The sequence below is a fragment of the Saimiri boliviensis genome, chromosome 2 (genome assembly GCF_048565385.1).
Source record: "Saimiri boliviensis isolate mSaiBol1 chromosome 2, mSaiBol1.pri, whole genome shotgun sequence".
Lineage (NCBI taxonomy): Eukaryota > Metazoa > Chordata > Mammalia > Primates > Cebidae > Saimiri > Saimiri boliviensis.
Genome location: NC_133450.1, coordinates 98,308,519 through 98,326,983, shown reverse-complemented (window position 1 = coordinate 98,326,983; position 18,465 = coordinate 98,308,519). Strand labels below are relative to the sequence as shown.

At 44.2% G+C, this 18,465-nt stretch overlaps 1 protein-coding gene across 8 annotated transcripts in view; it reads right to left on the bottom strand.

Annotated features, from left to right (window-relative positions):
* Positions 1-16,116, bottom strand: part of NIN (ninein) — a 111,697-nt gene extending 95,581 nt beyond the window's left edge. For 3 of the 8 annotated variants that reach the window (XM_074393943.1, XM_074393944.1, XM_074393946.1), the window contains exons 1-3: positions 16,101-16,116; positions 15,110-15,163; positions 6,677-6,880 (exon numbers count right to left, since the gene is read on the bottom strand). In XM_074393943.1, the coding sequence (XP_074250044.1) occupies positions 6,677-6,880; positions 15,110-15,163; positions 16,101-16,106 (264 nt within the window). In that variant the 5' untranslated portion in view covers positions 16,107-16,116. Of the gene's footprint in view, positions 1-6,676; positions 6,881-14,479; positions 14,986-15,109; positions 15,164-15,644; positions 15,670-16,100 lie in introns of those variants that run through there. The other 5 variants (XM_074393947.1, XM_074393948.1, XM_074393950.1 and 2 more) reach the window with 4 other exon arrangements.
* Between the last annotated feature and the right edge of the window lie 2,349 nt (positions 16,117-18,465).

Here is an 18,465-nt window from a genome sequence, read left to right as displayed (position 1 = left end):
AAAAAAGCTCAATATCACTGATCATTAGAGAAAAGCAAATCAAAATCACAATGAGATGCCATGCCAGTCAGAATGGCAATTAATAAATAGTCCAGAAACAGCAGATGCTGGTGAGGTTGTGGAGAAAAATGAACATTTTTATGCTGCTGGTGGGAGTGTAAATTAGTTCAATGATTGTAGAAGACAGTGTGGTGATTCCTCAAAGATCTAGAGGCAGAAATACCATTTGATCAAGCAATCCCTTTACTGGGTACATAACCATAGGAAAATAAATCATTCTATTATAAAGATATATGCATGCGTATGTTCACTGCAGCATTATTCACAATAGCAAAGACGTGGAATCAACCCAAATACCCATCAATGATAGAATGGATGAAGAAAATGTGATGCATGTATACCATGGAATACTATGCAGTCGTAAAAAGGAATGGAATCAGCCAGGTGCAGTGGCTCACACCTGTAATTCCAGCACTTTGGGATGCTGAGGTGGGCAGATCACAAGGTCAGGAGTTTGAGACCAGCCTGGCCACCACTGTGAAACCCTGTCTCTACTAAAGATACAAGAAATTAGCAGGGCGTGGTGGTGCATGCCTCTAATCCCAGCTTCTCAGGAGGCTGAGGCAGGAGAATTGCTTGAACCTGGGAGGCAGAGGTTGCAGTGAGTGAGCTGAGATTGTGCCACTACACTCCAGCCTGGGTGACAAGGAGACTCCATCTCAAAAAAAAAAAAAAAAAAGGAATGAAATCATGGCCTTGGCAGAACATGGATGGAGCTGGAAGCCGTTTTCCTCAGGAAATTAAAGTAGAACAGAAAACCAAACACTGCATATTCGCAAAGTGGAAGGTGAACAGTGAAAACACATGGATTCATTGGCAGACAGGCAGGGGATGGGTGGGGAACAGCACACACTGGACTTGAGAGGCTGGGGGAGGGAGAGCATCAGGAAGAATATCTCATGGATGCTGGGCTTAATACCTAGGTGATGGGTTGATCTGTGCAGCAAACCACCGTGACACATATTTACCTATGTAACAAACCTGCACATCCTGCGTATGAACCCCAGAGCTTAAAATAAAAGTTGAAGGGGGAAAAAAGTGGCAAGAAGTGGAACTTGAATCCAGGACTGATTTCAAAGCCTGGGCTCTAATTGTATACTATCTCGATGTAGTGGTGGTAGTGTTTTGTGGGGCAGGGTGCGAGAATGGAGATTCACTTTTGCATATTTGGAGTTAGAGGAAACTGTGGAGATATATATTCAAATGCAGGGGCTGGGAAATCCAGGATACCATCCTGGCCCTGACTCAAATGAGTCATCTGACCTTGCAAAAGCCAAGGTTTCTCTGTCAGACAGATAAACTCTGAAGTCTACAATCTGAGAAAGACACTGAAGAACTTTAAGTCTCCTCTGTCCAGACAGGAAGCTACTCATAAAAGTATCCATGAAATAATGATGAAATCTAATGGGCATCCCTAACCATAGAAATAAGGTATTATGGGCCGGGTGCAGTGGCTCACACCTGTAATCCCAGCACTTTGGGAGGCCAAGGCAGGCAGATCACAAGGTCAGGAGTTCAAGACCATCTGGCTAACATGGTGAAACCCCATTTCTACTTAAAAATACAAAAATTAGCTGGGCATGGTGGCCCATGCCCGTAATCCCAGCTACTTGGGAAGCTGAGGTAGGACAACTGCTTGAACTGGAACCCGGGAGGCAGAGGTTGCAGTGAGCCAAGAACACACCACTGCACTCCAGCCTGGGCTGCAGAGCGAGACTCTATCTCAAAAAAAAAAAAAAAAAAAAGAAAAGAAAAGAAAAGAAAAGAAAAGAAAGAAAGAAAGAAAGAAGGCAATATGAAATCAGGTTGGTAGAAGAGAATGGCCATTTAGTGACTGTTCCTCCCTGCTGTTCTGAGTCCAGGCCTTCCCTACAGCTCTTCCCTCTTGATCCCTGTCACACTAAATATCGTTGAGAGACTCAGTGACTTACTGTACACAAAAAACACAATTCTGCAATGAGTTTGATGAGAAAACATAAATACAGAGTAAAGGCAACTTTAGCAGTCTCCTAATAAGGTCTTCTTTTCTAGGAATGGGAAACCACAGACCCTGAGGAGTTCAAACTTGAAGACTAGATCCAAGTCTCCATACGCAAAAAAACCTCCTCCCAGCTATCTTTTCTCTCCCACACCACAGACCATTGTCCTCCACGGGTTTAAGCCTCCCTAGGCTCCCTTCCACAAGTCAGAGACAACCAGTCTGACTCTTCCACGAGTTATATTATGACAACACCGTCAGCAGCACCACTATTACAAACTAATGGCAGTTAACATTAAATGTAATTTTGCATACAAAGAACAAGTCCAATTCAGCACTATGGAAAGTACTTCTCCATTTTCGACTTACACTTCAAATGATTAAAATGTGTAGAAGAGAAAAAGTCATAAAAAGCTTTCAAGTTGGAAACAAACCCACTACATCAAATAAAGGAGTTTAGAGAAGAACCTCAAACTTTCTGAAATGTCAGAAAATTGAGCTAAATTATTTAAATATTTGTACAGCTATCAAACTTTAATACTAAAAATTTCAACACACCTTTGATTACCAAAGTCCATGTACCTATGGGACTTTAGAAATCAACGGTGATTTCTGCTGCCTGGTGGCTTATTTTCATTTCAAAGCATGCCAGGGACACACTATTTCAGCATCCAAATTCATATTAAAGAATATAGCACTGAAACTCTTCAGGACTTCAGGGGGCCATTTTGTCTCAAAGTTAGTATACCGCATAAGGAAAGAATGGTTTGTTTTGAGACGGAGTCTCGCTCTGTTGCCCAGGCTGGAGTACAGTAGCATGATCTTGGCTCACTGCAACCTCCACCTCCCAGATTCAAGCAATTCTCCTGTTTCAGCCTCCTGAGTAGCTGGGATTACAAGTACCTGCTTCAGTTTTTTGTATTTTTAGTAGAGATGGGATTTCACTGTGTTGCCAGGCTGGTCTGTACCTTCTGATCTCAGGCAATCCACCCACCTCAGCCTCCCAAAGTGCTGGGATTGCAGGAGTGAGCCACTGTGCCTGGCCAAGAACACATTTTTAAAACTGGATATAACTAAATGTTTCAATAAAACCAAGGCAAATTATCTTCATGTCCTGATTTCTAATAAAAGAGATAGAGAGGTATGCAGAAACACTTCATTTAAGCATCTACAATTAGTATAATTGCTTGGATAAAATTTGGTTCACGGTTCCCTTAGATTTTTGTAGTATTTGCTCCCTGCGCTATTCATTTGCCACGTATATTACCCGACTAGATTGTAAGTTTTTCAGTGTCTTGAGGAGCCCCTTGTAATGAGGCCTCACCTAGCCGACAGGTGCTTAACTGATGACAAAGATATGACAGAAATCTTTTCACAACCTAGTGGTAAACACGTATCAACAATATCCCTTTTCCTTCAAATCAGGGATCCACAAGCCTTGGGCATTTCAAACACCTGCACAGTAACCACCTTGCTCAAGTGAATATGGTTTCCAGCTATAAAGCAAGACACATGAATGGAAACATAATTTGGGGGGAAATGACCTATTGGTAAAACGCATAGAAATGGCAAATTGATTTAAGTCACTGTCATTAACAACTGCTAAAAGAAACATTAGCCCTTAAAAAAACCAAGTTATTGAAGATGGGTTGTAAAATTTAAAAATAAATACACAATGTTCGTATTCCTCATTGACAGAGACAATGTGTTTCATCTTACTTCTTTTTCAAGAAAAAAAGGATTAATTCAGCCCAAGTCCAACAGAGGTAATGTCGAAGTAGTATCTGATTTAAAAATTATATTAAGATTTAAAAGACAAAAGTAAAGCCAGAAGCATCCAGGAAGTTGATGGAAACTAATGCATCCAAAAGCCAATTTAATGGAAAAGCATAGTTTATAGTAAATTTAAATATAAATAACTTGGACCCCAATACAGTTTGGCTGTGTCGCCACCCAAATGTCTTGAATTGTAGCTTCCATAATTCCCACGTGTTAAGGGAGGGACTCGGTGGGAGATAATTGAATGGGGCTGGTGGGGGTTCCCCCATACTGTTCTTGTGGTAGTAAGTCTCACAAGATCTGATGACTTAATAAGAGGTTTCCCCTTTGGCTCGACTCTCATTCTCTCTTGCCTGCCACCAAGTAAGGTATGTAGCTCATCTTCTCATACGCGCTCACCTTCCACCATGATTTTGAGGCCTCTCCAGCCACATGGAACTGGGAGTCCCTTAAACCTCTTTTTCTTTATAAATTACCCAGTCTCAGGTATGTCTTTATCAGCAGTATGAAAACGGACTAATACAGAAGAACCTATCCCGTAAGACGGCAGGAATGCCTGGCACGCAGGACACACAATGCACATCTGTTGAATTAAAGAATAGGTGAATATATTCAGATTCGTTATGCTACCGTTTTTTTTTTTAATTATTAAGCCAAGCTGCTAACCCTTACAAATTTTTCTATAAATATTGTCTAAAGAGAAGAAAGATGACTGGGAGTAGAAACCACTTATAATTTTACAACTATAATCCCTACTGTATGCATCATAAAAATGGTAACACTTGGATGACTCCAGTAAATCCTACGGAATTTCTTCCTTGTAATTTAAAATTACAGACCACGTAGAGTATCTTAACAACATATGGCCAAGTTTGTGATCATCTGAGGAGAATATGTCAGTTTCATTAAAAATGCAAATTTAACAGTAGTGCATTAATTCATGCCAACCCCCACTCTCAAGACCATCACCAGGGACCTCTCATATGAAATCAATATGCATCCATCTATTTAACTTTGATCACTGGCTCACAAAGCAAATATCACGCTATAGACCACTTAAGTATTCATCAGGCAGGCAAATAGCAAGTGTCAAAAGCAGGAGGGTAGTAGTGTCAAGTCGCTAACAAATCAATCTATAACTGTTCCCTGTTCGAGTCTACCAAATGAGGGTAAGTGTAACACCTGGAGAGCAAACTGTGGCCCTGCTGCCAAGGTGCAATCGGTTTATGGCGCAGCAGACTCTAAGGACACCGCTCAAGGAAACCTTAGTTCTATCATGCCTTTTCAGGCTTTAATGAGCATTAAAACAGATCAGCCCTTTGATACTATCCCTTAGACACCAAAAGTCTTGAGATCCCCAAGGACCACACAGGGAGATGGCAGGTTTTTTGCTCCCCACAGTGTCTAAGACTGAGGCAGGACTGAAAAATATGTGAGTGCATGATGTGATAAGGAACAAATGGTTCAATATTCAAAGCTTCATTTTAAGATTATTAAAGCAAGATTTTCAGCATTTTATGGGGACCACATGTATTTATAGACAGCTAATCCTGTCCCCACAAGAGGCCAAGAATGGCTCCGGTGTCTGCAAAGAATTCACATTTTTTTTTCAAGTGTGTGTCCTATTTAACATCACACTCATGTGCCAAGTGCCTGAGAATATCATCTTTTGCACATTAATTTCAGGATGACTGCTACTCCTGTCTGTCTCAGGTTACAGAAAGCCAATACATGGTACTATATCTGAAGTAACTTACCTATCTTGTCAGATAAAAGACAGTGAAAATGAAATGAAGAAAAGGAAGTTCAGTCACTGGAGTAAAGTTAAGCCTCAAGAATGGTTCCTCAATTTATATGTGATTAAAAACCAGAATGAAGCAACAGAGTGCAAAAAGTGTTGTCCATCTTTTTCTCCCATCATTCCAAAAGCCAACAGCAAGAAACTTGACTCAGCCATATAAATGAAGCTATTGATTACAAATAGCTATTAATTATAAATAAGGCAAATAATAAAAGCTATTAGTTATGAGACTAGAAGGCAATCTCAGGTAATGGCAGATCAAACATTCACCACTGGCAAGAAGAAAATAAGACCCTCTCTCACTCCTTACTCACATCTGTGACTTATCTATGGTAATAAAATGACTATTTGCTGTCAAACACAGAAGTTAACATTGGCGTGTGCATCTGTGACTTATCTATGGTAATAACATGACTATTTGCTGTCAAACACAGAAGTTAACATTGGCGTGTGCATCTGTGACTTATCTATGGTAATAACATGACTATTTGCTGTCAAACACAGAAGTTAACATTGGCGTGCGCACTCACATCCCTGCTGGAAGCAAATCGTGCTAGGTTTTAAATGAACCTGCACTCTATTTACTTACACTTTTGTCTTATTTCCTGAGTAGAAGGTTTAATTAATACGTCACCCAGAAATAATCCACACAAGAAATAGCTTCATTGGGGGTAAAAGTCATAACAGTAGTTTTCTTATTGCATTTTCTTTCTCTTCAATGGAAATCTCACCCTCCCCCTTTCTGGCCCAGTGGTAAATGTAGAGTCAATAAAATAAACACAAAGAACAAGACAAAAGCTGGCAAACATCTTTTCATTACCTCTTTTTCCTTATCTAAGATGCTCACCGTGCCCTGTAATTCAAGAGCACAAATTAAAGCAGGCCCTCGACACCTGAGCAAACTGGACTGTAATGTCACACCCATCACATTCTTCTTTTTATCATAACGGCTAGGATGCTAGAAACAAGTTGCAACATGTGTGGTCTGCCCTGCCCCCAGCACCCCAGCAGGAACCGCACCCCACTTCCCACAGCCCATGTTCTTCCCCAGACCTTACCCTGCCCAAGAGGTTGTCCTGAAGTAACGTCTGCTGCAGCACTGGGGCCACCTCCTCCAAGCTCAACATGTGGCAAAGGTCGGTGAGCTCCTCCTGCCCCAGGGACCCTGTGCCCGTCGTGTCAAAACTGTCAAACAGCTCCTTGAGTCGGGCTTCATGCTGGTCCTGCTCCACCTCATCCATCCCATAGCCCACAGCGCTCACCTGTGTAGGACAGAGACAAGGACAGGTTGTGGCAGCCTCTCCAGTCCTACTGTGGTCGCCCTCAGCACATTCCCCTTCTCTGCACCCCACCAGTGAATGCTCTGGAACAGCCAGTTTCTGGTGCACCCCACAGCGAGACTTCCCGGTCTCTGCAGGACCAGCCCTGGCCAGTGATGCTCCCGCATGCACTCACACCAGGAGCATGTACGTAAGCTCGAATCATGCTGAGAGCAACATTACCAGAATGAGGGGGTCAAGTAGGGTGGAAGACACCCTCCTCTCTTGCCTGGTCCTGAGGGGGACAGCCAGACTGCCAAACTCAAGGCTGAAGGTAGTTCTCTCTCAGGTCTTCTAGCCCAGGATTTTAAGAAGGTGAAAAGCCACTTTGACAGCAAGACTGTTCAAGTGAACTAACTGTTAGCACCAACAGACTACACGGTCTGAGCTTCCATGCTGGTAGGCGAGCTTTAGACAACCTGTCCAGATGTTGCAATCGGTCCACGTGGCCAACTGCATTCGTTCTACTTCATTCAGCTTAAATGGCCCCCATCAGAGCTAGACGGGAGGGCTGCAGCAAGAGGCACTAGATGAACAAGACGTCTGCTACAAAAGCACCTCCCTGTTTACATAAAACCAAATGCCTTTTACAGCAGCTCCTCAAAAAGCAGCTCAATTAACTTCACTGGTGCAATTACATAAGGTGTGACAGAAAGAATATTCCCTGAGGCTTGCTTTAGTCCCAGCGAGTTTTAGGTAATGCTTAGTTGCCTAGAGAAAAGGGAAGACGCTATTTCAACCTTTCAGACAGTGAGTTTTAAAGGAGCCATAAACTGATTTCTGAGTCATACAGCATCTCAGGGAACCTCTACGCAGCAGAGCATCTCTCCTCTTTATGCCTGGTTAACCTGTCTTCTGTCTCTCTCACCTACCTGTACTCCAGGCTTTCCATTTTACCACCTTTCTTAGGATCAGTAAAAACTTGGAGACATCAACAACTGAGTCATTTTTGTTAAAAATATACATCACAAAATTCCAGGTAGCTGGTATTTTACAAATGAAATCTGTTTTATTTTCCTTGTATGATAACTTATTTTTAACGTGCTGGATTTTCTGATGAAAACCTGAAATGTGCACATCATCTGAAGGTGTCTTCACCATGACGCAATGGATGCCAAACACCACGTATACCCTTGGGGCGGTGACCTCAGCCATCTGCAACAAGGCTCTCAGAACCAGTCCTTTGACTATTGGAGGAAAAAAAAAAAAAAAAAAAAAAAGCAGCACCTTTCACTAACCAAGCATCTTTAATGCAAGCCAAATCAGAGAACACTTTCTGAGAGGTGATCGTCTGTAAGGCAGATCATTACAACATGAAAAATGTAAGCTAAGATGCTGAACACAGCCAGAACTGAAAATAAAATAATTTTCTTTCTTTTTTTTTTTTTTTTTTTTTTGAGACGGAGTCTCAAACTGTCACCCAGGCTGTAGTGTAGCGGCGCAATCTCCGCCTCCTGGGTTCAAGCAATTCTCCTGCCTCATCTTCTCAAGTAGCTGGGACTACAGGCGTGCACCACCCATGCCCAGCTAATTTTTTTTGTATTTTTAGTAGAGACAGGGTTTCACCATGTTGGCCAGGACGGTCTTCATCTCCTGACCTTGTGATTTGCCTGCCTCGGCCTCCCAAAGTGCTGGGATTACAGGCATGAGCCACCTCGCCCAGCCAATAAAAGAGCTTTCGAAAACAAATCAGTGTTGCTCTAGGTTGAGTTTGCTTTTTTTCCATAGACAGTTGTTTCAAAGACGACAAGCTAGAACAGAGCCATGATCCTGCCAGGGGTTTCGGCAGAACTGAGTGGACACAGAGGATAAATGTGCACAGCTCACTGGACAGCTCAGTTTTTACTGGGGCCACTCATTACAACGACATGCTGGTCCAGGTTCCTGGTTTTGGACAGGTCTCTTTTCCTAATTATCAGTTTTTCTGTTACTAAGGTGCTGCAAGCTCTGGCTGTGTTCCCAGGATTGGTCTGTTGGGTTAACTAATCACTATGTAAATGTTTTCAAAATAAGTTGAGAGTGCTATATAAACAACAAAGCCTCAGAAAAGAAACACCAAGTTGTTATGCAAAGCCACAGGAGTTAAGAATGTAGACGAGGCCAACACTTGGCTAACGAGATTCACTTAGAGTCCACCAGTTAATTGTCAACTAAGATCTGCTGGGAATCCCCAAGATGCTCTGGGATTTTCTGGGCTGCAGCAGCTCTCTAGACTCACTCTTGAGTTTTACAGTCCCCTGGGCTGTAATCTGACCGACTTCATAAAAGCAAGACTCTTCTTTTGCTTGATTTTGCATATACATTTAAAAACTCAAAAGTGAAACAATTTTAACACTTCCCTTTTTAAAAATTCTTTTTAAGGGGCGGGGATTTGTCCATCTTAAACCAGTGAAAGAGAGGAATAAAACACTGATGTACTGAGAAGCCCTGATCTCATACAGGTGTCAAATTTGATACACTATCAGGCCCCAATCTTTGGGAGGTCACTAGATTTTCACTAAATCAAACCTCTCATTTTATGGCAGCTTTCTTTTCTTTATCTATTTCATCTCCTTCCTTCTCAAAACGCTGTGCTTGACTGAAGAGGAGAAAAGTACCACCCCTGGGGAACAAACGCTCACACTGAAACATCCAGGAGATGTTACACATGGTGACAAGTTGTCCGTGCTCATCTGGCACAGAAGGCATTTTTACTGGGTGATATTATTTCCCAAATGTTCATCAGTCATTTCACGTACAAGAATTTCTTTTTCTCCCCACTTGGCAGAAATTTCTTCAACGGTAAGATCCACGCTCCTATTTCTTTTATATCTTCCCCCAAATGCAGAGTATAGTCAGTCTGTTCTTCACACCAGGGATTCAGTAAGTATCATGCATTGACTTCCTGTATAGATCATTCCTTGAGAGGAAACATACCCTAAATGAAGTCTCCAGAAATGGGCATATGAACATTTTGGAATGCCTATTCCTTCTGCATACACACCGCCACTTCCCCCATCCCACCCTTTTTCAAAGGCATTTTCAGCCTTAGACATAAGCAAGAAGTAGAAAGCCAACACCAACTGCCAATCTGTACTGTGTAGAGCTGTCTGAAGTTTAATTCAATAGGCTAGTAATTAGGTAAACGTTTCACAGACTTCAGCTGCAATGTCCTGCTTTGGGATGAAACTTTGGAGAATCCATACTAAAACCTTTCTCAAGTCTCCTCGATTACAGCATGAGAATAACAGTATCTATCTGGAAGGTTGTTCTGAGAGTTAAATGTGGCAAGCAAGCAAGAGTGGCTAATCCCAGAGAAAGCTGATACAAGAGAGAATTTAAAATAACCAAGAGAACATTTGCAGCTACAAAGGAGTGGTAAACCGGAGAGGAGGTAACAAGTGAATCATCTACAGCTCTACCTCCAAAGCAGCAAAGCAGGAGATGTGAAACGCTATGGAACAGACAGTGAGAACGGGCAGGGACTGTACTATGTATATAAGCATCATTATATTACTACATGAGAAAGGCAGCACATCATGTTCAGAGCTTTCTCTATCTTTAAAAGCAGGTTATTGATAAATTTAATGTCAATTAAAAGCAGAAAGCTGAAATGTAGTTGGGAATTACTTCTGAACATTTACTGAATCTGGCCTAAACTAAGTACCTTATGTATATTACCTCATTTAATCCTCCCAATTCTTAGAAGTAGATGTTCTCATTTTCCCACGCAATATGTAGAAATTGGGGCTTGGCAAAATTAAGCCACTGTCCAAAAATATAGCACTAATATCCTTGGACAAAATGGGGGTGGAGTCAAGATTTGAACTCTAGTGCAACACTCAATATTTTATCCCTCAATCCTACACATGCACAGAGAACACATAAATGAGACCTCTGAAATGATGTCACTGGCAAACCATTTATCTCTACCTTTATGTGTTAGCCAGTTGAACAGTACTAAGCAGCAGAAATCACCACAGAACACTCCATGCCCACAAACTTTTCCAAATTGGAATTGAGAGGCAGAGTTCCTTCTCCCTACCTTCCTTGATCCATTTATTGAATAATTATAGCCTACAAGGCACTAGGGACATACAAATAGAATACACATTCCGTTTTTTTTCTAAAGCAGCTTTGAGATTTAGGGCAAGAAAGAAATAAATTCTTACATAAAAATAATCACGAAGCATCCCATATCTCCAATAACGGGCATTGTCCAGGAATTGATAATTCTTAAATTATTTCCCCTGAATACTTAAGTGTGTATAATCTGTGCAATCCAATGTTTTTCAGAGTCAAACCCTAACTGGTACCCACCAGAGGCAGGAATCTTACTCAGAGATTAACAAAGTGGTGTTCTGAGTGAGAAATTACCCTTCAAATTGCAGAGAAGAGCTCCGATGTTGTGAAGCCTGCCACAACAAACCTGGGTCTCTCCTCACCAGCTACCTTTCTAATCAAATTGTTAGAAGGGTTTATGATTTTCTGGAATAAAAGAACCAGTATGGGTTATATTTTGGAATTCTAACTGGGGATGGTGAAATAAGCAGCAGATGCACAGAACCATTAATCAAAACATTTACCACTCAATAACCCCCATAATGAGAATTATTCTGAGCATTTTCCTTCCAAATAACTCAAAACAAGCCTGCCAAAATACTGCCGACTCTCACAGTGGTGTTCATTACCCCAGCTGATGAAATCACAGTGCCAAATAGGACTGCAAGCCAAATAGGTGGAGGTGTGGCTAGAATCATGAGTAGATATATGAATTTATGAACTTTTCAGTGTTCAACCAAGGTACAGAAAGGAGCTTGTATGAATGACACCCCAGCCAAAGGGGATGTCTGTTCTGGGCCAGAGGGAGTGAAAAGCGGACAAAGTCTGGCAAGTGAAAACCAAATAATAAATATGCACGATGCCAGAGCCCCTAGCCCAGGCCTTTTATTTCCCCTCCAGATGGTCCAGCAGCTGAAGAGCTCTGTGGAATGCCTGCATGCCCCTCTCTGCTCAGCTGCTTTCCTTGAGAGGGCATCATAATAGATGCTTTTGGACCTGTGTGCAGACATAGCTGATGGGGGTCCACAGACCAGGCAGTGACCACGAGTGACTCATTTACTTACTGTACAGCTAACGTGATGCACACCAACAAACCCCACTTGGGCAAAGCTCTTCATTTATGCCTTTGGCTTTCACCCTTTGGCAAGTCAGAGCTTAATAATGCAAATGATCAAATTAAATAGTTTCTTTTTCTTCTCTCTTTTCTGCAAATACTTTAATCTGCTGTAAAGATTTTCAGGTTCACCATAGTGGACTAATTTCGGTATAAAAGAAAAGAGTGACAAGAATAAATTCAAGTTTAGTAAAAGCTGAATAGAAAAAGCAGTTGCAGCCATTTATGAGTTTATATAGGAGAACACTTCTGCCAAAAACTAGTGCTGCTTAGCAGCAAACTGATCACTGTCAGAATGCCTCCTCTCTGCTCAGTGTCTCACTTATAACTGGATACCAAAAGCACACCAACATCACTGTGAATGAAATCATGGTATAAAACACAAAAGCTTAAATCCACAGGAAAAAAGTTACATTAAATAAATTTGAAAAAATAACAATCTTTGCCAACTACACTATAGTATTTAACTAAGGGAATCCTATTAGCATTTATTCGGAAATGTTTTATTATTTACTATCCTGAAGGATGTAATAAACACATGCTTTTGTTCAATCTAATAACTGGTAGATTACCCAATCAAGTAGTTAACTCGGGTTAGCTGCAGGAAAAACAACATTAGCCTGGCACAATGTGCATTCAATAACCTGTAATCAACTACCAAGTAGATTACAGAAAGAGAAAACAGGGCTTCACGTTTGTTACTTTAAAAAAAAGTGGGGGGTGGGGGAGAAAGCTTATAACAACTTCCACTTCTTGAACCATATTGACTCACATTAATTTAGGATGCCTGAGGCTATGAGTACCGTACCCTGAGGTAGAAGTGAAGATGACCTTCTCTTCTCACACCTATGAACAGTATTTTCCCAACTTTGTTTTTCAAGTGAGCATTAAAATACAGATAGATGATTTGTAACTTTTCCATCCAAAAGCTTGAATAAATGGTTAATTGCTGACTTAAACTGCAGTAAGGAAGTGTCCTAATTTCAAACAAAGATATTCACCTTCAGAATCTCATAATCTTTTCAAAATTCTACTTTATTCATAAATACGATTAAAAAAATATCTTTCTGCAAGCTTCACTACAACACGACTCTCCATAAGCCCCGGCCTAACAGATGCCAGTTCAATAGCCAGAATTCAAACCAGATAATTTATTGGTTTACAAATGAATTGGCTTCTATAAAAATAAACCTTCTAAAAAGGCTTTATGCTTTTTAAATCCTTTTAAAATGCTCTGGCTAAACTTGCCAACCGTTTATCAATGTAAGACTGATAAAATGTATTTTCATTATCAACACAAAATGGAAGCATCAAGATTGGTAAAATGTTAGTTTAGAAAGTCATTTGCAGTGACATTTAAAACAATTTATTTGAACACTGGCCTCATGATAAGAATACTGCCTATTAAATTAAGATTGGCTGCTCAGAATTCACTGGAGCCCTATTTTCTCCCTCTGTGACAGTTAACATCTTTTGGTATTAAGGGTCATTACGCATCTAAAATGAAAAAGAAATATGAAGAAAGAACCCCATGCCATTCTGAGCAAGTGCTTATTAAAATGACTGTTCCTTGACATTTTAATGCAAAGACTGTGAGTATGATGGCTTCCTCTCAGTTGTCCCCTGTGAAGCCTTTCCCTATGTTGGCAATGACTTTGCTGATGCCCAATGCTGTGGAACATCCATCCTACCTTTTACTCACTCTGCAGAATGCCTCCTTCTAAAGAATCACCAGAGAACAGGGAAAATAAATCTGCAAACAAATTCCTGGGCAGTTCACATCACCTCCCAAAGGACACTGGCAACAGCCGAAGAGACCACCACACACAAACTCGTTTTTCAGCCAGCCTGTAATGTTTCTCTTATACACACTCCGGAAATCCTCACAGCTCCTCCACCTTCAGACCAAGAGCTACCAATATTCCAGGTCAGCCACCTATAGAATATCCTCACCACAAGAGAAGACTCAAAGTAAAATTAAATTGACAGAAAAAAGCAATTTTCCTTGTTAGATCATCAAGTCTTCCGGTGTTTAAGGGGACCCAACTGAGAAACGTTCGTGGTTTCAGGAGCTTCCCTCCTGTGTCAGGATGGAGTTTATCAGAATTCTCATCCTACAGAGCTACCACGTCAATCACAGAAGATAACTGCGCAATCTATTTGTAGGAATATATTCAGGAGTTGAGCAGTATGGCAAACCCCTCCTAAGAAGTCGTCAACACTAGGAGTGGATCTGCCCTAGTTAGGTGCAGAAAGCAGATCTCATAATATCCAAGTTGCCGGGAAACATGATACGTGGTAGGACAGTCTCCAGCTCCCATTCTGTTGATGCCTTCACCCCGGGTAGACAGGGCTGGGGTTAGCGAAAATACCTCTTTTGACTCTACCTCTTTTAACTTCGCAGCAACAGCTGTAAGCAGTGACTGTTCCCATCACCTAGTGTCCTTCTGTCAGGGGCCGCTTCGGTAGCTGCAGAAGCGTAGCTGCTGGAAGTTTCCTTCCCCGACACTCCACACCTCCATGCCACACCTTTTAGGCAATAACCAAATGTCATTCTGTTCTTTCCCCTTTCCTGGGCAGAACACTGGGAAAACTGTCCACGCGCATCGAGCCCACACACCTTCCAAAATCTCCACTTTCCGGGCTCCAGGCAGCTCTCCGCTACTCAGACAGCCCAGGCTAACACCTTGGGTTTCCCCACGCAGCTTCCTCTTCAGCGTCTCAATCACAAGGCTGTGCGGGCGGCACATGCCAACGGAACCACCACCCTTTCTGCTCCCTAGGGGACAGTAGCGGCTTTTAGCTCCAGGCAGTCGCCCCGGGCACTAGTAGTGCCCTAACCCGGCGGTGTTCTGGGGCGGGGAAGCGGAGGCGCGGCCGCAGAACCCGGGCGCCTCCCAAGTCCCTGGCCACCTGCGATGCGTCCCCAACCCGCCTGCCCATCGCCACCACCAGACACCTCAGACACCCCACTGTGTGGGCAGACAGCACTCCCCGGCCCCGCCGCCCTCGCCTACCTTCTGTCGGCCTCTCCGTAGCGCCCGCACAGCCGGCCGCCCGCCTCCAGCGCTCTGCAAAGCGAAGGAGAACGCTTTGTTAGGGGTGGAGAAGCCGGACAATACTTCGCAGCCGGCGCCGCGGTTCCGGGAGGGCGTCCTTCAAAAGGACGCGAATGGAGACCCGCGCGAGCGTCATTTCCATATGTAAGGAGCCAGCTTTTACAAAAGCGCGGCTCTCGGGGGCCTCCGGCTGCGGCGCGCATCCTCCCCGCCCCCGCCGGCCCGCCCCCAGCCAGCGCAGCCCGAGCCTCGGGACCGGCCCCTCCTCCCACCTCCGAAGCCGCCCCCTCCCCGCCTCGTCCTCCGCCCGGCCGCTGCTTCCTCCCGGCCCGCAGGGATTGCGCCGGCGCCGGCCCCCGAATGGGAAGACCCCGCGTGATCTGATGCTCAGTTCGCCCCGGGCGCGCAGGGCCTCGCCGACAGCGCGGGGGCAGCGCGAGGCCTCCGCACACCCCCAGGCCGTGGGTCCGGGTCTCGGGATTGCGCCACTTACCGCGTCCCGGGGCTCAGGCGCCCGGCGCCGCCGCAGGAACCATGGCCGCTAGCGCACTCTGGGCTTGGCGGCGGCGGCGGCGGCGGCGGAGGCGGAGGCGGCGGCGGGACGGCCGCGCCCAGCGCGCTCAGCTCCCGGCTCCGCCGCGGCCACCCGGAGCTCTGGTCGCCGGGGAGGAAGGGCCGGGCCCGCGCGGGGAGGAGGAGTCAGGGCGACGCCGGCCCGGGCGCGGCTCCTCCTCTGCAGCCCGCGCGGCTCCGGCTGCCGAGGGAGGAGCGGGCGGCGCAGCCTGGGCCCTCGCTGACGCGCCCTCCCCCTTCGAGCGCCCGCCTCCGAGATCTGAAGTTTTGAAGCGCCGGGGCTCCGGGTGCGGGTGGAGGAGGCTGGCGCCCCAAGGTCGCCGCCGATCTGGGGCTGGCGCTGCCACCCTCTCCTTCCCAACACGCCTGCACTCACCAGCATCGCGGACACTCGGGCCGCAACGTTTCCGCGCAGAGGAAGGGCCCCAGCCTTCAGCCAGCGGGACTTCCCCGTGCCTCTTTTGCTCCCGAGCGGCCCTGATTTCCCAGCCCTCGGGTGTCCATTGGCCGTCATTGGAAAGGGTGTTCAGGAGTCGGAAGGGCTCTGGAAGTGACTCCAGATCCTGTAGAGCAAGCGTGACCCTCCTGCCGGGTCTACAATGGCTTCCGCACCTGCCCACCACGTCCTCAGTGGCTCCCGCCCCTGTGCAACCTTCTACGGGTGAAGCCAACCCTCGACCACAAGCCACACAGGAAGGAAAGTCATTGGAGTTGGTGATTCTCAGACCAACAGTTGCTCGATATTTACCACCTCCTACCCCTACCCCAGAGTCTCTGGTTCTTAATCCCCATCCCTGCAGTTCTGATCTCGGGGGCCTCCCGAGATTTGCAGTCGAACGGGATCCCAAGTCCAGGCCATGGTTCTCTTTGAGCTGTAGGGTTAAATGTGTTGCCCTTGAAGGATCCGCCTGGTGGATTACAACCCACAGGTCTGGTTATTTTAGCAAGAAACTGGTGATAGCTCCCTTACTACCGAGAGAAGAAGCGAACAAGCAATAGACAAGAGGAAACCAGCATTCCTTGTGAGTCCAGTGTGCTAGAAACTCGACAGAAATTATCTTACCTAATTCTCACATCACCCTTAGGAGGCAGACATTATTTTGCAGATGAGGAAAATGGATCTTCCAGAAGTCAAAGAGCTTCCTCAGGATCACACAGCAAGAACTCCACAGAACTGAGATTCAAAAGCAGATCACATATGTGGCAAAATTGCATATAACTGAAAATACACTGATGCAAATGACAGCATTTGAAACTCTCATCAAATTTGAATAAGGCATTTGGACTACACTGATGTCCATTTCCTGACTGTAATATTGTTCTACAGTTACGCAAAATGTTACCATTGAGAAAAATTGAGTGAAGCGTCCAGGGGATCTCTCTATTATTTCTTAAAACTTCATGTGAATTTACAGTTATCTCAAAAATTGTTTAAAAAATTAAACAGATCTGTCTTATTCAAAAGCCGAGGCTCTCTTCCTTCAACAGGATATGAGTGTGCCTGCCGAATAAGAGAGATTCATGCTCCCCTCTCCTTTTTAAACACTCTTGAATAAGCACACAGACATATATATTGTACGCATGGTTGTTCAATCAGTCCAGTAATAATTATACAACACACACACACACACACACACAAACACACACACACACACACTTCATTAAGAGGATAGCTAACCTGTTACCAGAATACTTACATAGGGATCATCTTGTAAGAAAGACAAGAATGCTCACTGGGCACTAAAACAGTCAACAGTCTTGGAAGGTAAGAATGAAGAAGGGTCTTTCTTGTTTCATCTAATCTCTGCCATGGAAGCCTCATCCTACTGGTTACCTCTTCAAGCATCGCTTTTTAACCTAAAAGAATCCTTAAGGATGAGATTGCTCATTAGTTTAAGGCAGTGATTCTTGGGGGTCAGGGGATATTGATCTTCCTCCTCACTCCCTGTGGAGGATGATCAGAATTACTGGGGGTTGTGTAATTTTAAAAACACAAGATGTGCGTTCTTGACAGGAGTAAATGGGGTGGAGTTAGCACTGGGGCTGGGAACTGGGATCACCTCCAGCCTTGCTACAAAGGAGGGAAAGCATGGAGCATGGTTACTGCATGGTGTGGGTTGGCAAAAGCAAGCCTACCAAGAAAGATCATTTCTTTAACATAATGTGCCTGCAATTTAGTTTGCACTGAGCAAATGGTTAGCCTAAGTCCACTCCGGAGTCACGGGGAAAAAGGCAGAGACTTCCTTTAGAACTCATCACTTAATCTTTTTTTCAATTAAACAAAAAATAACAGCAGAAGTAGCAGCCAGGCTGCAATTCTAAATTGTAAGCAATATAAGAGAAAAAAAAACCTGTAAATGTGTATTCAGAGTTTATTACTCTTTACAAAATTTCACTCTTACCTGTTGCAGTTTATCTGCCTCTGGTTTTAACTCTCACTTTACAAAGAACCTTGTTCAAGGACCCAGGATCCTTGAAGTATTTGTACATGAAATGTTTGAATGGTTTTCTGCCATATTTTACAATACTCATCTGGCTATCTCAGATGGTTAAAGCTCTAAAAAGTTAACTAAAGAATAACCCAGGGGGGCAGGGCACCATGGCTCATGCCTGTAATCCCAGCACTTTGGGAGGCCAAGGCAGGAGATGGAGACCATCCCGACCAACATAGTGAAACCCCATCGCTACTTAAATAACGCACAAAAAAATTAGCTGGACATGCTGGCGCACACCTGTACTCC